Source organism: Chlorocebus sabaeus, chromosome 9 (assembly GCF_047675955.1).
Source record: "Chlorocebus sabaeus isolate Y175 chromosome 9, mChlSab1.0.hap1, whole genome shotgun sequence".
NCBI classification, from domain to species: Eukaryota; Metazoa; Chordata; class Mammalia; order Primates; family Cercopithecidae; genus Chlorocebus; species Chlorocebus sabaeus.
Genome location: NC_132912.1, coordinates 51,269,449 through 51,291,090, shown reverse-complemented (window position 1 = coordinate 51,291,090; position 21,642 = coordinate 51,269,449). Strand labels below are relative to the sequence as shown.

At 49.1% G+C, this 21,642-nt stretch overlaps 2 protein-coding genes across 5 annotated transcripts in view; one reads left to right on the top strand and one right to left on the bottom strand.

Annotated features, from left to right (window-relative positions):
* The window catches only part of WDFY4 (WDFY family member 4), a 296,087-nt gene extending 294,299 nt beyond the window's left edge, over positions 1–1,788 (top strand). For 3 of the 4 annotated variants that reach the window (XM_007962606.3, XM_073018985.1, XM_007962605.3), the window contains 2 exons: positions 196–307; positions 1,336–1,788. In XM_007962606.3, coding sequence (XP_007960797.3) covers positions 196–307; positions 1,336–1,402 — 179 coding nt within the window. In that variant the 3' untranslated portion in view covers positions 1,403–1,788. The remainder of the gene's footprint in view (positions 1–195; positions 308–1,335) is intronic. The other variant, XM_073018986.1, reaches the window with a different exon arrangement.
* Positions 1–21,642, bottom strand: part of VSTM4 (V-set and transmembrane domain containing 4) — a 142,027-nt gene that overhangs the window by 8,879 nt on the left and 111,506 nt on the right. The window lies entirely within an intron of this gene.

Below are 21,642 nucleotides of genomic sequence, written 5' to 3'. Positions count from 1 at the left end.
CTGCAAATTAAATTGGGACGGCCCTTTTTGCAACAGCACAGGCCAAGATTAAATATATTTCCCCCTCAATTTAACAAGTTGCTGACCACAAATATAAATATGTGCGTATGTGTTTGTGGCCCTGTGTTGCAGATGCACACTGTATGTGGGAAGCCGATCTGGTGTTCTAACTCTTCTCTCCCATGCTCCACACAGGCCACAAGTGGGAGAAGAACCTGGCCTTGAGTCGAGAGCTGGACGTCAGCATTGTTTTGACAGGGAAGCCCAGCAAAACCAGCCCCGCGGTGACGGCTCTGGCCGTGTCCAGGTAAGCGTGGACTTGTTTCTCTGTGTCTCCAGCAGAGGGCACTGCAGCCACCTCTAGGAAAGCCCCAGTGGCTCTGAGTCCAGGCCACCTGGCCAAGGAGGCCACCTCACTCCAGGACGGGCCCCACCAAGCACAGGATGCAGCCCGCGTGGCCGTGTAGAGCCCCAGGAAATGTTTTGCAGGGTTTTGTTGTTGTTTGTTTTGCTTTTAACTCACACATGCCCTTGCTCTCTTGCTCTTGAATATCCATACATTCATTAAGAAATCCAAGAGGTAGAAGTCTATTGTTTTGTAATTTTATCCTAAAGAGAGCCTTTTCCCCTGAGTTCCACTGCTGACTGTAACATTTGGTGTGATGATTATCCTTCATTAACAGAAAGTGCCTTCTGAGGGCTCTTAGCTGCTGTAGCATAGCCAAGCGTCAGTCCCGACACTTCATACCCGTTATTTGACTCGCAGTAACCCACGGAGGTGGTTACTGTCATTAACATCCTTGTACACACTGGGAGGTGCAGCCTCAGGGGTCGCTGACCTTGCAGAGCTGGCCTTCCTTCTTCCCTTCCTGGCATGGTGTGGGCTGTTCCGGCGTTCTCCGTGGGGGCACTACACAGTGTTTTAGATGCTGGGTGGGGTAGAGTGGGGTGGGGTGGGCATGGTGGTAGGGCCAGAGCCGCACTTTTTGTAGATAATTTGCCATTTGTTCTGCCCTGGTCCTGGCTATATCTGGCGGGACAGGAGACTCATCTGGAGGCACTGGAGAGAGGCAGGGCCTCGTCCTGCTCCCTGGGGCCTGAGCTTCCCCACAGTGCTGTGGGAGCCACCACCCTCACAGCTCAAATGCTCTCCCCTCCCCAAAGTGGAAATCTTCTCCATTCCTCCCACTACCTCCCCTGCCTCAGGAGAAATTAGGCCAGGGGCAAGCTCTGCTGGGCCCCGGATAGAGCCCCAGAGTTGCAATATCCCGCGTACTGGCAAGGACAAGTCGTCCTGTCCCTCTAACGTTCTTGTCTTTTCTTTCTCTTCCCAAGAAACCAGACTAAACTCCTGGTTGGTGATGAGAAGGGGAGAATATTCTGCTGGTCTGCAGATGGATAGGAAGAGAGAGGCAGCAGAGGCTCTGGCACTGCAGTGCCAGGCTGAGGGCGGCAGAGGTGACTGGGGCCTGAGCTCTGCCTACAGAGGAAACCCCCAGGGCCTCCCTCACCACAACTCTCAAGGAAGGGCCTCTGGCAATCAGAGCTCTGCACCCCAACCTTCTCCACGGCCCATGGGAATTCTATGAAAAAGATGAGCGCACACACTTGGAGGGCTGAGCAGCACTCTGGAAACTATGACTTGGTGATGCCCAGCTGCACACGAAATTACACATGACTCACCTTATTAAGGGCTATTGCACTGAGAAAAAAAAAAGATGGGGTTGCTTACTGGAAATTATTGTATTGTCTTTATTTTATTAAAGCAACTATGTTCTAAATGCAGAAGGGCTCTTGAGTTTTAAATTGCCACTCTATTTCACTTACAATGCTGCCTTTCTAAGTGTTTGTGTTTCTGTCCTGAGAAAGGCAGGAAGGCTTCAAGGAAGCACATCCGCCTGCACAGCCTCACCCAGCCCCTGCCCGTCTTCCATCTTGGACACTGGCTCTTCCCCCACTTGCCCATAGTGTAGGGGCCTGAGAAGTGAGGGGCCACTGTGAAGAAGGCTCAGCCTCTGTGACTGAGCCACAGGACATGGCTGTGGGTGCTGCCCATGGCAGACTCAGGGAGGATGGCCTGGGGTGATACACCCGCTTTGGTGCCACACCCACCCCCATCTCCACAGCCTGCAACAGACAGGGGTTCCAGCCAGCTCCTGGCTCAGCAGTCTCTTCCCAGGGCCCTGGTCCACACTCAGCTCCTGAGCTGCAGTTCTTCCTGGAGAAACCTGCACTGCTGTGTGACTTTTGTTTTCCACCTGAAAATGTATGGCAGGTGGGTTAGTTACTCGTGCCCCTCTGAGGAATTCCAGTACCTTCTAGTGCCTGGGTTATTCTGGGATTGGTCATTGGGCATCAGAGGTCTCACCCTCACTCTAATGTCTCCTCCTCACTCCAAGATTTGCAGAGCTCCTCAAAAGGAAATCCAGCTGCCTTTTTAATAAAGTCAAGCTCAGGTGGGCACACAGGGACTTGGGGAGATTCAGCTTGCAAGCTTCAACTCCTCTTTCAGAGATCTCCCTTCCAGGGGCCAGGTGGGGATCCTGATCTTCCCATGTCTCCAAACTCTGCAAAGGCCCTGAAGGGGGTCCTCACCTAATTTAGCCCAGGCCTAGGGATAGCAGGAATGTGCACTTCATGTCTTATGCCCTGTGGGTCATCTGGCCTCCAGGGGACAACAAGTTGATCAAAAGATAAATATTAAGAAAGTAGAACTGGTGTGCAGCCATGTCAAAAATAGTGAGAGATGGTTAGGATACTCTGATTCCTCTGTAAACTCTGAGGCTCTGCAAAGGAGAAGATGAAGGAGATCCTTCTCAGGTCCAGAGCAACCCTCCCTGGGTGAGAAACGCTTGTGTCTGACCCCAGTGCCAAGGATCACACCACCTCCCACACCGTCCGCACACACTATTAGCAGACAGCCCATTTGCAATCCCCTGGTTGGTCTGGGACTGCACTGAAGGACCATAAATTTAAGAGCAGAGCACACCACTCCCCACGAAGGCCAAGAAGCAGGGTCATAAATATCAAGGCTGAGTCTGCTGGCATTTTTCAAAATACATCACAGCATTACCCAGGGCTGACAAGGTCTGCTGGCCAAAAGGCTGTCTTCAACTCCTTCATTTAAGTGTTTTTGCCTCTTGTTCCCCTCAAATCACAGGGAAAATGAGGAGACAGTGTTGGGTCCTATTGCTGGGGTCCTAGGGATGCGGTGTCTGCAAACAAATGTGACTTGAGGTGAAAGGGCGAAAATGGACATCTCAGGCCCTAGGGAAGGCAGAGGGGACATTCAGCTATATCAGTCGGGTGGGGCTGCCATAACAATATTAAACAGAAATTCATTTCTTCACAGTTCTGGAAGCTGGAAGTCCAAGATCAAGGTGTCACAGGGTTGGTTTCTTTTGAGGCCTTTCTCTTGGTTTGCAGATGACCACCTTCTCCCTGCGTCCTCACCTCTACTGTCCTCTGCACGTCTGTGTCCTCATCTCCGCTTATAAGGATGCCAGTCATACAGGATTAGGGCCCACCCATATGACCCCATTTCAACTGTCTCCAAGTACAGTCACATTTGGAGGTACTGGGGGTTAGGATGTCAACACAGAACCGCTCCAGGGACACAATTCAGCTGCCTATGGCACTGGCTGAAGGAGGTAGCCCTGGAGCCAGGCCTGGAACCTGCTGAGACAGACAAATGGGTTTGCAGGAAGACTAGGCTGCATCGGCAAAGGTGCAGGGTAAGTCAGGCTGGGGGTGTGAAGAAGAATGGACAAGGGCACAAGGGATGAGGCTGAGAGGTGGAGGGGCTGCTGCTCCTGGCTGTGGGGTAGACTCTGGTTACTGGATGGAGTGAGTGCAAGTGAGGCTGGAAGACATGGCCGCCCACCCACAGAGCTGCATTCCTCATGCCAGCTCCCAGAAGGTGCCCCACAAGAGTCGGACAAGTAAACAGACATGTAGACGAATGAATGAGTCTTGGTGGCAGATGTGTCAGAACAGGTGGTCCTGGGATGGCAAGGTCAAGCAGCAGCCCCTCCACGGGCAGGGTGAAGCAAAATGGAGTGAAGAGGTGAGACTAATGAGAGGAAACTGTAAATGTCATGCCCCAGGCCCAGGAAATGACAGGGGACGAAGCCAGGAGCTTGGGAGTTTGTGGTGAAACCGTGAACGCCGTTGTCAGAAGCTGGAAGCTTTAGAGGCCATCTGTGAATCAGGGGCAGGCTGTGGGTGAGAACGCCCATGGAGGAGCTGGGGAGGCTGCAGGAGACGGCTCCATGCTGGGCTGCTCCGGTGGGGTCCTCCAGGATTAGCTCACATTGCAGGGAGGAGGGAAGCCGCTCTGCCCCGAAACCCGGGAGACAGCACATGCACCCTTTGGCCCACACAGACGTGGCCCTGCTGTAGAATCCCGAGGCGTCGGAAGCAGAGTCCACTGCTGGAGGCGAGGGCAGGGGGCAGTGAAGCATGGATGCAGCTGCAGAGGAAAGCGCCGGGGGCAAGTGAGGCCCAGGCTCCAAAAGCTCTGGCCGACTCCAATGACAGGAGTCCCCTGCTGGCCCAAGTGGTCTACGATGTCTGGCCAGCAGGGTTGGGGCTCCTGACAGCTGTCAGTGGTTGAGGGAGCCCAGGCAGAGGCCTGGAGTGCAGGGAGAGGAGAGAACAGGCTCAGTGCCCAGGCCCACAGCTGAGGTAGCCAAGGAAGAAGCCAGGGGCACAGCCGGCCTGGGGCCCAGGAGCAGGACCATGCTGACACCAGCCTCACCAGCACATCAAGTCCAGTGGGGACTGGGGAACCCATCCCAGCACCGCATGGTATCTAGAGGCCGAGACAGGAGGACAGGCATATGCACAGTGAGTGGGTAAGAAGGAGGCCAGGCCGCCTGAGCGTCAGGCCCAGCTCCACACTTCTGCCAGCCTTGGCTGCAGCTTCTGCATCTGTGAAATGGGATCCTGGTATCTACCTCGGGGCTCCTCGGGAGAGTAACATCATATCTTCTTATTTTATAATAAAATAAAATAACAGTGGATGAGGCAAACAAGACTGCCTATTCTGCTGTGACACAAGCTCTTGGCTGCTTCACTCACCAGTGTTTTTCTTGCTCAGCCAGTCCCTGTGCCAGAGCGCTGGGGATGGAGGAACCCTGAGCCTGGGACACAGAGAACACGGGACAGCAGGCGCAAGACCCGGCAGGCCCTGCACCCAGGGCTAACCAGGCTGGAGCAGGGCAGGCATGCTTCAATTGTGCTTCTTCAGAAATGTCCAGGAAAGGAGGCCCAGCTCTCAGGCTCCCCCAGGCCCACAGACTTTGTGCCTGCTCACGGGGAGCAGAAGCCTCAGGCTGCACGTGTCACCCTCTCCCAGGGAGCACAGGTCCCAGAGTCCCCACTGGGTTTGGAGGAACTCCAGCACTGACAGCAGCAGGCTGGGGTGAGGATGGAGGCAGGCATTGCTGTCCACCCTGTAGTCTTAGGACAAATGGCCTGTGAGGGGCTTCCCCAGCCTCTGGGGTCAGAGACCCCCATAGCCCACTCACTTTTCACTTCTGAGCTCAGCTCCTAGACAACAGCCATGCCCCGCTCTCCCCCAGCAGAAGTCCCCTCATGGAACACCCACCTCGGGCCTCTCTGCATTTTTCACGTCCTCTAAGAGGCCAGGGAAGGGCAGCCCAGGGTGACTGATGGGCATCCTTCCCACTGCGGGTACCCAGGAAATCAGGGATCTCAGGCACCACTGTGCTTGCCTGAGACCAGCATCCAGGCATGCTGGAGTCCCTCTGGGAGGTGAGTTCACCCACAAGGCGGGCCGCACACTAAAGCTGTGCCCATCTCTCCACCTGGACAGGCCTGGTCAGACTGGGTCATACTGATGCTAACAAAGTAGTCGTTGCTCATCAGAGATTCAACTTTTCCCAGGTGTCTTGCATTTGCGTTTGCTAAGTCTGGCCGTCCTGCTCCCTGGACCTCTTAGGCGCAGGAAGGATGGTGCCTTGTCAGCAGGCCTGGGATTCGCATAAGTACTCAGTGTGTGACCCACGAATTGCTTGTATTCAATGAACTGAAATTCAACAGCAGAAGCTCTTGGAGGGACCATGTGGGGCTCTCTGTGCCACTGACAAAGTTTCCAGGGCTTTCTGTGTACCTCCATGACAACCCCATGGGAACCACAGCCCCTACCCCACACGGGTCTTCTTCTTCCATTCCTTTGAGCTCAGGGATCCTGGGAGAGAAGTTCAGTCCTCTGGAAGCCCCTGTGACAGCAACTTCCTCCCCCAAACTCAGTCAGCAGCTGAGAGTCGTATCCTGAGAACCCAGTCATGGGGCCTACAGAGAACTCAAAGATTGGATTTAACCACATTAAAATGCAGCCAAGCAGGGCACATATGGGGAGGAATAGGCTCTTCATATGAAAATCCTGATGAAATTTGTTTAGCATAAAATCAAATCTCTCTAAGCTAAAATCAGTTTTGCTTTAGTAAGTTCTTGGGTGCACATCCACATCCCATACCCGGATCAGGGTGTGTGTGTGTGTGTGTGTGTGGGCAAGCTCACATGTGATTGTGTTGTTTCCAATTGTTCTCTTATTGGATGCTGCCTGAAGCACCTTCATGACTTTCTTAGTAAACAGGAAGACCCTCCAAATTGCGTCCTTCCCCCGAGACCCTGAAGGCTCAAAGAACACTGTTGTATCCTGATTTGAGATCTCTGCCCCAAAACTGGTTGCTATGGAGACCCCACTTGTCCACGACATTTTACTGCCTTTTGCCAGAAATGCACCACCATAAATACACAACTCTATGATGACTTGGAAGTGGAATGTGCCACCAAATCATGCAGCACACACTTTGCATCCCTGTGGCCTTTGCCCAGGCTTTAAGCACCAATGGATTTTCACTAAAATCAGTGTGGTGACTTTATCTTAACTATCCATCCAAGTGGTTGTTCATTCATTCTTTCGTTCATTCATTCATTCATTCATTCATTCATTCATTCATTCATTCATTCTTCATTCATGTATCCACTAGTATTTAACAAGGATTCACTGCATACCTGTTCCCAGCCAGGCTGTGAGCCTGATGGGGAGAGGCTGTCTGGACACAGATGCCTGAAACATAACTTTCCAGAGTCTCTGGCCATCAGGAGACACACAGACCCTCTAACACTGCCACTTTGCACATGTGGAGGCCAGGGTCCAGAGAAAGGAAGGGACTTGTCTAAGGTCACGTAGCAGGTCAGTGGCAGACCCTGGTCAAGGCTCCAGGTTTACTCCCCATCCCGAAGCTGCAGTACCAAGTACCTAAGGCCTTGTGTTCCTTAGGGTGGGCCACTGGCAGAATGAAATCCAAACAGCCTGCCTCTGCCTGGAGCCTTGGATGTCAAGAACAGCTGGCTCTCCCCACCTCACAATGAAACACAAAGGAAGAAGAAAAGGTTCATATGCTTTTGAAAAATAGAACAAAATGCACCAGAATCTTTGTGTCATAGAGGCCAGCTTGAAATCCTCCTGCAACAAGGAGCTCACTACTATAGGAAACAGCCCCCCACGACAGCAAGGCTCATTCTTGCTGGGAGCACAGGCCACTAGGCCCCTCCATGAGGCAGCCTCAGCCTCAGAGCCCCTCAAGGCAGAGCCTTCCTCCTCCTCCTCCTCCTCCTCCTCCTCTTGCAGAGAGCATCAGGAGGCCAGTTGCTCTCACAGTACCCTCTGCTGCACCTCCAGGCTCTTGGGGCTTTGCACACCCTCAGCCTCAGCTGCCTTTTCCTATGCTTGTTGTTTCATAAAATAGAAGTAATAATTACTGACTTTATAAGTTGCTTGGAAAGTTAAAATGAGATAACTCTGTGTCAAGTTCTTAGTACAGGGCAGGAGCTCAGGAGGTAATGATGATGATGGTTATTAGTATACATGTAGTTTATGGTACGGGGCCTGGTAAGAGAATAGTGACTTCCTTCTCATTTCTTCTCTCCCCTCTCAGAGGCATTGCCTCGTCATTCAAATGTTCACCAAATATTTCTCATTCCCATACCACCTTCAGGATTTTTTGACATCATCTGCTCAACAATATTCTTAGTATTTGTCATTAACTTCAGTCTTTTGGATAGAAAAAATGCTTGTCTATGCCTGCCTTACAACCATCTCATAGTACTTTAGGGGGTCCCTGAGCCATACTCTGGGAGATCTGTCCTAACCCAAGATCCTGGGGCAGGCATGTGTTTTGTTGGAAAGCAGATGGCCTAGAAGAGACTCCAGGTATGTCCACCTGAGCTAGGTGAGCTCAGCCAGAGTGGAAAAAGGACCCACTGATCCCACCTGTCACGCCATGCCTTCCATTGCACCCGGGAGAAAGAGGCACGAGGCTGTGGTGCACGTCTACAGGCTGACCCCTGGGTTCCAGGCCTGCCTTTCTTTCAAGAGCTAGGTAACTTTGGGGGAAATTGGCTGATCTACTAGCTCGTCAGTGTCTTCTGCAAAACAGTAATCAGAGAACAATTTCATAGAGTTTTTGTGAGGATCTGAGGAGAAATTACATGTGAGGTGGGAATCCGGTGCCTGGAACTTGGAACGTGCTCAGTTATGCAATAATGACAATGAAAGGTATCATAACCATTATTATAAGATCATGTATGTCCAGTCTCCGTGTGGTCAGCATCAGGAAGGAAGTATCTTTCTACTAGTTGCTCAGGCCGAAAACCTCCGAGACATCTCTGAGTATGCCCCTCCCTCATGCCCCACGTCTAAGCTCACAGGACATCTCAGCCCCAAAAAACTGTCAGAAATTGAAACTAAACTCTTGATATCACTTAGAAACACATCAGAAATATGAACTACTTAGGACTAATATGACCAAAATACATATAATCTGAAAACTAAAAAAACATTGTTGAGGGAAATCAAAGACCTAAATAAATGGAGAGCTACACCGTAACCATAGATTAAGAGACCCAATATTGTTGAGATGTCAGTTCTCCCCAAATTGAGCTACAGATTCAACCTAATCCCAGTGAAAATTACAATGGGCTATTTTGTAGAAACTGACAAACTGATTCTGAAATTCATATGGAAATGCAAAGGGCCTAGAATAAGTTAGAGCCTAAAAACACTGAATGAAGAACAAAGTTAGAGGATTTACATTACATGATTTCAACTTATTAGAAAGCTTCAGTAATCAAGACAGTGTGCTGTTGATGTTGAGGACAGAGAAATTAATGGAACAGAATGGAGTCCAGAAACAAACCCACGTGTGGTTAACTGACTTTGAAATATGTGCCAAGGAAATACAGTGGAAGACAGAGCCCTTTCATCAAACAGCGTAGGAACAGTGAGTATCCATGTGCAATGACAAAAACAGAACTGTGACTGACACCTCATGCCATCAAGAAAAATTAATTTTAAATAAATTGTAGACTTAAAAGTGAAACCTAAAATTGTAAAACTTCTAGAAGAAAACCTAGGAAAACTTCTTTGTAAACTGGAGTTATTCAAATCATCAATTAAGAAAAAAAAATGATGAATTGAACTTTGTCAGACTTAAGATCTCCAGGTCATTGAAAGACACTGTATTAGTCAGGGTTCTTTAAAGGGACAGAACTAATGAGATATGTATACACACACACACACACATATGTGTATATATACACATACATACATATATGTATACATATCCATACATATATGCATCTATACACACACACACATACATATATGTGTGTGTATGTGTGTGTGTATATATATAAAGGGGAGTTTATTAAGTATTAACTTACATGATCACGAAGTCTCACAATAGGCCGTCTGCAAGCTGAGGTGCAAGGTGAGCCAGTCTGAGTCCCAAAACTGAAGAATTTGGGGTCCAGTGTTTGAGGACAGGAAGTATCCAGCACGGGAGACAGACATAGGCTGGGAGGCTAGGCCAGTCTTGCCTTTCACATTTTTCTGACTGCTTTATATTTTCTGGCAGCTGATAGATTGTGCCCACCAGATTAAGGGTGGGTCTGCCTTCCCCACCCCACTGACTCGAATATTAATCTCCTTTGGCAACACCCTTACAGACATACACAGGATCAATACTTTTTTCAATCCAATTAAGTTGACGCTCATTATTAACCATCACAAGTCCACCCCTTGTCAACTTGAACCCACACACATCTCCTGATATCACACATAATCTTCAAATACAAAGAACAATAAGCTCATAATTACACCTAACATAATACAACTATCCTTTGTACAATCAGAAACACACTAATCCCCAACCCAAATACTACTACATGAAGTTAACAATACTTAAATGCTGATATGAAGTCAATAAATCTTATGTCACATGTTAAAGAAAAAGGAAATAGAATGAAGATATTTTCTTAGTACAAGTGTATACATGCACAAACTTGTTTTTAACAAAAGAAGGAGGAAACATTCATGACAGGTGCAGTCCTCGTTTCTGCAGCTGGTCATGTAGTTGTAGCTGGTATCTATGACTACCTTCTTCAACTACCCATTCTGGATTCCCTCTGCCTTCAGCAAGCACCTCAGCAGGTTATGTTTTTTTCCTGGTGGAGTGACCCAAACCTTCATTCCTGAGGGGTCTAGGTCATTTGTAGTCCTGCCTGAATTGGGCTGTTGTAGTTTCCCATTGACCTTAATCACAGGGCATGCTAATACTAGGAGACACCCAAGTGGATCTCCCGTATTCCATACATACTCTTCCTTACCTCCATTATGGAGTAGTAGACTGATTCCATCTTGATAGTCCAGGTCAATCACCCCAGTCAATACTATAACTCCTTTCTTAACCTATTGAAGGAGCCCAAAGTGTCCAGGTGATAATCTTAACTTTCAGTTTAATGGAATTGTTGTTGTGTTTCTGGTGGCAGTGCTCCTCTCTCTGGAACTAAGACCTCTAGGCCAGCAGAACGTAATATCATGGGAACAGGAAGGAAAAATTTTGTTAGTGGGTCACTAGGGGTGATGGCGAGTGGTGCCACTTCCACTTCCACTTCCACGCCTTGATTTTTTTACCCGTGAATCCTGGGTATGAGACAAACAGTGTCATATATTGGACACTGATTCAGAGCATACACAGCTTTCTGGAGAACTTTGTCCCAGCCCTGAAATTTATTGTCACCTAGCTGGTGTTGTAATTGTGACTTCAAAAGTCCATTTCTACCGTTTTATCAATCCAGCTGCTGTAGGATGATGGGGAACATGGTAAGACCAGTGAATTCCATAAGCATGAGCCCGCTGCTGCACTTCTTTAGCCACAAAGTGAGTGCCTTGGTCAGAGGCAATGCTGTGTGGAATACCATGATGGCGGACAAGGCACTCTGTGAATCCACGGATGGTAGTCTTGGCAGAAGCATTGCATATAGGATAGGCAAACCCATATCCAGAGTAAGTATCTATTCCAGTGAGGAAAAACCTCTGCCATTTCCATGATGGAAGAGGTCCAATAAAATCAACCAGCCACCAGGTAGCTGACTAATCACCCCGAAGAATGGTGCCATATACAGGGCTCAATGTTGGTCTCTGCTGCTGGCAAATTGGTCACTCAGCAGTGGCCATAGCCAGGTCAGCCTTGGTGAGTGGAAGTCCATGTTGCTGAGTCCATGTGTAACCTCCATCCCTGCCACCATGGCCACTTTGTTCATGTGCCCTTTGGGGGATGACAGGGGTGGCTGGGGAAAGAGGCTGAGTGGCGTCCACAGAAACAGAATGGGTCATCATATCCACTTGATTATTAAAATCTTCCTCGCTGAGGTCACTCGTTGGTGAGTGCTCACATGGGATACAAGCATCTTCACGGTTTTTGACTACTCCAAGAGGTCTGTCCACATACCTCTTCCCCAAATTTCTTTGTCACCATTTTTCTAATCATGCTTCTTTCAAGTACCTGATCATCAAGCCAAACCATTGGCTACAGCCCATGAATCAGCATATAATTGCACCTCTGGCCATTTCTCTTCCATGCAAAGTACACAACCAGGTGCACTGCTCAAAGTTCTGCCCACTGGGAAGATTTTCCTTCACCACTGTCTTTCAGGGATGTCCTAGAAAGGGGCTATAGTGCTGCAGCTGTCCACTTTTGGGTGGTGCCTGCATATCATGCAGAACCATCTGTGATGGTTCTCTTCCTTCCTCTGTCAGCTGATCGTAAGGAACTCCCCATGAGGCCATGGGTGCAGGCTAGGGGAGAGAAGGCAGGGTAGCAGGAGTGTAGACCATGGGCATTTGAGTCACTTCCTCATGTAACTTACTTGTGCCTTCAGGACCCACTGGAGCCTGATCACATATATGCCACTTCCATTTGATGATGGAATGCTGCTGTGCACGACCCACTTTATGGCTAGATGGATCAGAAAGCACTCAGTTCATAATAGGTAGTTCAGGTCGCATGGTGACTTGATGACCCATAGTCAAAAGTTCAGTTTCCACCAAAGCTCGGTAACAGACCAAGAGCTGTTTCTCAAAAGGAGAGTAGTTATCTCCAGAAGATGGTAGAACCTTGCTCCAAAATCCTAGAGGCCTCCTCTATGATTTATCTACAGGGGCCTGCCAAAGGCTCCAAACAGCATCCCTATCTGCCACTGACACCTCACACACCACTGGATCACTGGATCATATGGCTTAAGTGGCAGAGCAGCTTTCACAGCAGCCTGGACCTGTTGCAGAGCCTTCTCCTGTTCTGAACCTCACTCAAAACTGGCAGCCTTTCAGGTCACTAGATAAATGGGCAAGAGTAACACACCCAAATGAGGAATGTGTTGCCTCCGAAACCCAAATAGGCCCACTAGGCATTGTGCCTCTTTCTTGATTATAAGAGAGGCCAAATGCAGCAACTTACCCTTTACCTTTGAAGGAATATCTCAACAGGCCCCACACCACTGGAACCCTAGAAATTTTACTCAGGTAGAAGGTCCCGGAATTTTAGTCAGATTTATTTCCCATCCTCTGGCATGCAAATGTCTCACCAATAAATCCAGTGTGTTTGCTACTTCCTGCTTTTTGGATCCAATCAACATAATGTCATCAATGTAATAGACCAAAGTGATATCTTGCAGAAGTGAAAAGCCATCAAGGTCTCTCCTAATAAGATTATGACACAAAGCTGTAAAGTTGTTATACCTCTGAGATAGGACAGTAAAGGTATACTGCTGGCCTTGCCAACTGACGGCAAATTGCTTCTGGTGGGCCTTATGGACAGGAATGGAGAAAAAGGCATTTGCCAAGTCAATGGCTGTATAGCAGGTACCAGGAGATGTATTAATTTGCTCAAGCAATGAAACCACATCTAGTACAGCAGCTGCAACTGGAGTCACCACTTGGTTAAGCTTACAATAATCCACTGTCACTGTCATTCTCCAAGATCCATCTGTCTTCTGCACAGGCCAAATGGGAGAATTGAATAGTGATGCGGTGGGAATCGCTACCCCTGCATCTTTCAAGTCCTTGATGGCGGCACTAATCTCTGCAATCCCTCCAGGGATGCAATATTGTTTCTGACTTACTATTTTTCTCATTATTTTTCTAGGTAGAGGAAGCTCTAATGGCTTCCATTTGGCGTTTCCCACCACAATAGCCCTACCCTACCAGTCAGAGAGCCAATGTGGGGGTTCTGCCAGCTGCTAAGTATGTCTATGCCAATTATGCATTCTGGCACTGGGGAAATGACCACAGGATGAGTCTGGGGACCCACTGGACCCACTGTAAGTCGGACCTGAGCTAAAACTCCATTAATTACCTGACCTCCATAAGACCCTACTTTAACTAGAGGACCACAATATCTTTTGGGTCCCCTGGAATCAGTGTCAGCTCAGAGCCAATATCCAGTAGTCCCCCAAACATATGATCATTTCCCTTTCTCCAGTGCACAGTTACCCTGGTAAAAGGCCAGGGGTCTCCTTGGGGAAGGATGGGAGAAAGACTTATTGCATAAATTGTCAGTAACGTAGTGGGGTCTTTCCTCAAGGGGACTCAGCCTCCCTTCATTCAAGGGGTTATGGGTCTGTAAACTGGCTTAAGTCTGGAAATTGATTGAGAGGCAGATTCTTTGTTTCTGTAACTCATATTAGTCCTTTGTCCATAGAAGTTTTCTGCTTGTATAAATTAAGTAGGAATACAGTACACTTCCTGTCAATTTCACTTCCAGGAACACTGTGATTAATTAGCCAGTGCCAGAGTTCTACACGAGTCAGGCTATTCTGATTGTTGCTTTGCCTCTGCTGTCCATTATGGTAGCTACACCCACCTTGCCTTTGACGGTTGAGTGCCGCCACTTGGCCTCCACCACCTCGGGATGCAACTATTCCCATTGTATTTAAATTTTGTAGTTGAGTGACTGTGGTTCCCACCATTAGATCTGACTTGCATAGGAGAGCAATTACAGGGCTCTTCAAAGATGCAGGTGCTGTCCTTGCAAATCTATCTTGCAAGGCATGGGTCAAGGGTATATCTTCTGAACCCTCCCAGCTTAGATCAGTAGATCTAAAGTGACTAATCCACTCCACCATCCCAATCTTCCTAAGCCTTTGGATCCCTTCCTCTACATTAAACCAACGGAGATCAGGCATTTCCAGCTCATTCACAGTAGGCCATCTTTCAATCCATATTTCAGCTAACCAAGCAAATAAACGATTAGAACCTTTTTTTAACTCCCCAAGTTGCAACATTAAAACCAGAGTCCCTACTTAGTGGGCCCAAATCAATAAATTCAGCCTGATTCAACTCCGTGCTCCTTCCACCATTATCCCATACCCTTAATATCCATTTTGATGCCTCCTTCCAGATTTCTGTTTATATAAGTTAGAAAACTCAAGCAATTCTTTTCCAGGGTAGTGCACCTCCTCAAGGGTCACACTCTCAACCTTACCTCTGGGGGTCCACCAGGACTTTAGTCTAGCTATAGGTCTAGAAGCAAACAAGGGTGTTGCAGGTGGTTCCTGAGGGAAATCAACATTCTTTTGTCTGGCAACAGCTTCATGGGAGGCCTCATTGTTGCCTCAAGCAGTGCATGGTTTATCTACTTAGACAAAGGTGAAAGGCTGATGGCAGCATGGGTCAGAGGGGATGTTGCCACTACTGTGGATGGGGAAGCCATTTCTTCTGACAAGAAACATTCATCAGAGTTTACAAACTCAGTGACCCCAGCTTCATCAGGGTCCTTACACATGTCCCCATTCCAAGTTGCAGGGTCCCATTATTTTCCAATCAATGCCCTTGCTTTAACAGTAGATGCCTGGTGAGGCTGTGCATGCACCTTTCGTTGCAGGTCACCCACTTGCATAAGAAGAGCTTGTTCCTGTTTTTCAATAATTTCAGCTCTTTCTCTGCAAGAGATAAGACTTTCACTCAGGGCAATCTTAACAGATTTGAGGCTCAGTATCTGCTTCTGAAGCCAGGAGGCAGAATCCCTGAATTCATTTGCATTCATCACTTTATCCTCTGGACTTAGGAGCAACCAACCAGCTTAATTACGTTCCTTGGTTTTCCACATATAGTCAAATGTATTATGTATAGAGTCACTAAACTCCTTGGCTCTCATGAGCAGTGAATCAGGAGTGTCAAATACATTTATTTTGCATAACTCTCTAAACAGTTCAAGCCAAGGACTATCAGTGTTCTCCACACTATTACAAGTAGAGTCCTTAGCATTTTTGGGTCTACTCATATTAAGCAGCCAACTCCAGAAATCCCAAAGCCACAAAAGAACTCCATCCTTAATATTCTGTTCCTCTAGAACCACTCCTGGTACCAAAATCTGTATTTGTCAGGGTTCTTTAGAGGGACAGAGCTAATAGGATATGTATAAATAATAAACTATTATATATATCTATATATATACACACACATATAGGAGTTTATTATGTATTAACGTACACAATCACAAGGTCTCACAATAGGCTGTCGGCAAGGTGAAGAGCAAAGAGAGCCAGTCCAAGTCCCAAAACTGGAGAATTGAAGTCTGAGACTCGAGGGCAGGAAGCATCCAGCACAGGAAAAAGACGTAGGCTGGGAGGCTAGACCAGTCTCTCCTATCATGTTTTCCTGCCTGCTTTGTATTTTCTGGCAGCTGATTAGATTGTGCCCACCCAGATTAAGGTGGGTCTGCCTTTCCCAGCCCACTGACTCAAACGTTAATCTCCTTTGCCAACACCCTCACAGACACACCCAGGATCAATACTTTGTATCCTTCAATCCAATCAAGTTGACACTGAATATTTTACATCACAGACACTGCTAACAAAAGAAAAAGTTGAGCATGGACAGAGAGAAAATATTTGTAAATTATTTCTCTAACCAAAGACTTGTATGCAGATTATATTGAAAACCTCTCAAATGTAGTAACAAGAAAACAACACAGTAGAAGAAATATGCAAAAGATCTGAACGGATACTTCCTAAAGAAGATATCCAGACGGCAAACAGGCACATGAAAAGCTACTCAATATAATTATCTCCAGACAAATGCAAATTAAAACCAAATGACATGCTACAACTCTATAAAAAGGGCTAAAATGAAAAAGACTGACCATCCTGTTTGCAAGGATATGGGGAAACTGAAACTCTTTTTTACTGCAGATGAGAATGTGAAATGATACACACACTTTGCAAAACAGTTTGGCAGTTTCCAGAAAGATCAACACTGCCCTTAGAGCATGAAAACAGCCAGAGACAACACTTGAATGCATATGTGAAGGAGGGCGGTTGTGTCCTGATGCCACTATTTACTGCGGACACCGAGCTTAGAGTTTTGCATCATTTCCGCGTCACAAAATATCATTCTTCTTTTGATGTGTTTCCAAAGATTTAAAAATACAAAAGCCATTCTTAGCTTTGGGGCTATATTGAAATGTGACTGTGGTTTCTAGCCCCTGTTCTCAGATAAGTTCCCAGAGCAATCCTGCGAAGAGCATGGAAAGCCTTGGGCACAGGCTCAGGGACAAGCTCAGGGACCAAAGCAGCAAAGTCAGCTCCAGGTGGGGAGAGGCGCCTTCTCCACATTGGAAACACAGTGTGATTGGGGCTCAACAAGACTGAAGGGCACATGCAGAGCAGTCAGAGAGGGCTCAAGCAGCAGGCCCAGTGCAAAAGTGGGGTCCTCAAGGGGCTGGAGGTACATGACATTCACAAGGAAGATGGAGCATCCTCCAGGATCCTGAAAACCGCATCCTGAGGGCATGGGACACCCCCAGACAATGTCCTAGAACTGCAGGGTCCTAGCTGGACAACCTGCCCTTTTACAGTAGGGAATACAGCTCACAGAGGAGGGACATTCCCATCCCTCCCTCAAGGCTCCCTGGCAGAGCCTGGGGACTTTGGGATCACATGGTGAGAGTTAGCAGAATCCTTCTCACCAGCGCTGCAGGGTCTCAGTTCTTAAGATGCCTGTGGTGAGCAAGGGATTGGCCAATTGTTCACCTGGTCCTTTTAGTCTCGGTGGTCAATGGTGACAACCCCCAGCAGCTGGGGCAGAGGCACCCAGCCTCCCAGTCTCTTGGGGCCCCAGAACCACAGCAGGGTCACAAACTGGTGGTTTGGGGGACCAGGCAGAGCCTGCAAGTGTCTTCTGTTTGGGCTACACAGTGAGAGTCATTACTTGAGGGGTGAAAGCCTTGGAGAGGCTTAGATAGCCTTTCCGGTTTGCAACAGAGCCTGTCATTTCCTACTGCTTTGTTTTTGCAGGCTGCTTCAAGTGTGGACAATATTAGACTGGCCCCAGATCCTGTTTTAACTGACAAACCTGGGCAACACCTCAGGGAGATTTGGGGCTTGGGAACTGTACAGAAGCCCTCGTCTCCCTGTGAGCCTCACTTTGTGGGTGTAAAAAGAGAACACTCACGGTATTTCCCTGACCTAGGCTCCTTGGAGCTTTGATCTGCACACATTTCTAAATAATTTGCAGGAGCAACCTACTCCACCATTCGTTCTACATTTATTCATAATTATTTATTAAACATCTAGTCTTCTAGGTGCCAAGATACAAGGGTGAATGAGGCAGATAAGGCCCCAGCTCACAAGATTTTACAATCTAGTCCTAGAGGCAGACCAGGATAAAATGAAAAGCTCACAGCTAATGAGGAGTGCTGTGCAAGAACTGGTGCCCCGTGAGATGGGACATGTGGGACATACCAGGAAGGTGGTGAGGGGTGCCCATCAGAGGACTGGGAGCTGCAGGGCAGAAGGGTGCAGATGCATGCTATCTCATCTCATCTTCATGCATTGCAGCCAGTGAAACTGATGCTCAGAGATGCTGAGTGCCAAGTCCAAGCTGAGAGGGCCTGGATTCAGGGAGTCTGTCTCCCCCGCTGACACCGTATTGCCGCGAAGAGCTCCAAGTCCTGGTCAGGAATTCCAACAGTGCTGAGCCTCCAGGTGGGACACTCAGCTCCAGGGTCCTTTCCTTGGCTCTGAGACATGGCCCTCCCTCTTCCTCCCCTGCCCCTTTCTCACCTGTGCTCCCACTGCCCTCACACAGGCCACCTGAATAGGACATGGCCTAGCAGGGGTAAGGAGTGGGGTGGTACTTTGTGTGTGCTTCCCCCTGGACAGTCTGACCACCAACATGGGGGATCCTGCCTGCCTCCTGCTGCAGTGCCAGTGCCAGGCCCAGCCTGCTGCAGGGTCAGAGGGGTCATGGACCAGCGGAGGGGCCCGGCTCCCTCAGGAGGGGCCTGGGTGTGCGGAGGTGGCATCTTCTCCACAGGGGGCATAAGAATTTGCCCTACCTCTTCCCATAATCTGCCCAAGGAAGGCTCCTCATCCCACCTGAGTTGTGGGGGAAGAGGATTCAGGGAAAGGAAGGTCTGCACCATGGCACTAACTGACCATGTCCATATGCTCTCCAACTCCCCAATGCGTCTGTGAGGGCCTCAAGATCAGAAATCACGTCCTGTTTACATCTCTCTGCCTGTTCTGCCTAGCGAGGCTTGGCCCCATGAGGGTACTCCATAAGGCAGATCGAATAAATGAATGAAGAATGAATGAACGACAAACTGAAAGGAGGCCTCCACAGCACTACAAAGCATGTTGCCAAGGGCAGGGTAACGGTCATTGCAGACAGTTCTGCCGTGGCCGATTTCAGCAGGGGCGTCTCCAGCCCTGTGCTGTGCCATATGCCAGGGGACAGCTCCTATGAGCTGGACATGGGTGAGCAAGCAGAAGCCAGGCAGAGAAGGACAGAGATGCCAAGAGACAGAGTAGGCAGCGTGCTGGGAGCAGGGGGCTGCTGCCTGCCTGCTGCGGTGTCGGGGGGCTTTTGAGACAAGGCCTGGGCAGGGCACAGGAGGCCTGGAAGTCAGGAGGTCCAGAGGGGGCCTTGCCAAGATGGGCAACCTCACGGCAGCTACACCAGCCAGGAGCACGCAGCCTGGCTAAGATGTAGCTTTTGGAGCAGGACAGACTGTGGATCATGTCCCAGCTTTGCTTTGCCTATCTCTAGCTGAGGAACTCGTGGAACCCTATGTGACCTCTCCAAGCGTCAGTTTCTGTATCTGTAAAATGTCAGTGAGCATACCCAGTCCTGTCAGAAGATGACAATGTGTAGTGTGAAATGCATGCATTTCCCCAGCTGGGTGCCTGGCCCAGCCAGTAAGTGGTGAAAGTGGCCTTGCAGAGCATGCTTGTCACCCAGCTACCCACCATGGTCAGGCTGGAGTGCTGGGCTGCCCAGCCCCTTCACAGATATCACAACCTGGAGTGGTGGCCTCTTTCCTTCCCTCCCTCCCTTCACACATACACCATATACTCAACATGTATTCATTAAGTGGTTACTATGCCTTGGCACTGGAGATACCGAAGTGAGTAATAAGCAAAAGCACTAGCCTGCAATCTGCTTGCATTCTGCTTAGAGAGACAGACAAAAATTACAGAGGCATCAAACCTTGTATGTGAGGCGCCACTCTAAGGAAGAAAAACAAAACGCTAAACTAGCAGGGAAGGGGCGAGGAAGCCCTGGGGAGAGAAAATGTGGTAGGGTGGTCAGAGACGGCCTCCCCAACAGGTGGCATCTGGGAGCTGGAGAAAAGAGGGCATGGCCATGTGGGAGTCCTGGGAGAAGATTCCAGGCGCTGAAGTGAGCAGTGCCTGTCCTGGGGCAGGGGCCATTCTGAGAAGCAGCAGGGAGGCGGCTGCAATTCGAGACAGTGATGGAGAGTGTCAGGAACCAGATCAGAGAGGAAATGGTGGGGACACAGAGGGCCATTCACCCAGGTGGCCTCTGGTGCAGACATGGAGAAAGGCAGACAGCAGTGGGATGCAGGAGCAGAAGGTGCTGCCGGCCATGCCAGGTGATCCTGGCCTCGCTCCATCTCGCATCCTGGGAAGGTGGCTCCTGGCTTTTCCCAACAAGGCAGAAGTACCCCCACCCACCCCACCTCAGCTTACCCTGGCCCTCCTCCCTGGCCATTCCTCTGGTCCCAGGGGCCCTCACACCCCACACAAGTGAGAGCTCTCCTGAGTCAGGGCGCAGTGCTGTTGATATTCACTGAACTGGGAGGGCCACTTTTAACCTCCTCTCCTCTTGTAGCTGGAGGTCATGCCCCTGGCAGAGCCCCAACCACACCTCTTCCCAGAGCAGCAGCACTCTCTGCCGGGGAGAAACTCTCCTGGCCGACTCCAGGCAGAGCCCAGGGCCGTGCGTGGGGATCACTATGAAAAATAACACAGATGGTGAGCTTCGCCATTTCCTGTACAACACATAATTAGGTTAGATAAGAAACTAGCTGTGTCTAAGTGCTATAAATGTCTATATTAAGCTCTTTTGAAAGTGCCGAGCACTTTGACATTTGAGAGTTCAGAGTAATTGAGGTATTGAAATAAAATTGCTTCTGTTATTTAAAAGGTCATTATCGTCTTCAGCTAGATATATGAGGACTATTTTCCACTCTAGTGAGCCGTTCTCTCAGGCACAATTAGCATCGCTTGAGCAGAAGTCTACTGGGGAGACTCCCACCCGGCAGCCCCCGCCAGAGGCCCCAGGCAGCCATTAAGACCCAGGGAGCACAGGGAAGCAGAGGAAAGCCTCCAACACCCAGAATCCCGGCTGCCTAGGGAGAGCCACCACTGCCCAGCCCACACCGGCTGTGGACTGGTCCCTGGGCAGGGGCTTACTGTGCAGTTCTGCCTCATCCTCAGAAAAGTCTTCAAGGATGTCATCATTGTCAGAGCATTGTGGGTGAGGAAACTGAGGCCCTAGGTTGGCCACATGCAGTGAAGCAGCAGGGGTGCGGCTAGCAGACCTGGGAAGGGAGATCTGCACCTAAGGCTGTGCCCTGAGCACGGAGTGGGCCCCCGGCAGGCTGCGTGGCCCTTTGCTGTGCAAGCTTCTTTGAGCCTAGTCACAGCCCAAGAGGAAACCTCTTCATTTCATAGGTGAGAATAAGACTCAGAGTGGTAAGAAGATGGAAACAGCGAGAAAGTGGCTGAAATGCTTCAAGATGATATTCTAAGAATATCACACGGTGTCTAAGCCCCGCACTGTAGCTAACCAGCCCCTGGCCTCCTTCTGCCATATCCTGAACTCCAGCAGCCTATTAAATCCTTGGGTTTTTAGGGTCCCTCTCAATGAACTAAACAAGAGCACCCCTGCTGGGCTAATCGGGATGGATAGATTTAGGCCAATGGCTCCTGGGATAGAGGCTCAGCTGGGTAAGAATGCTG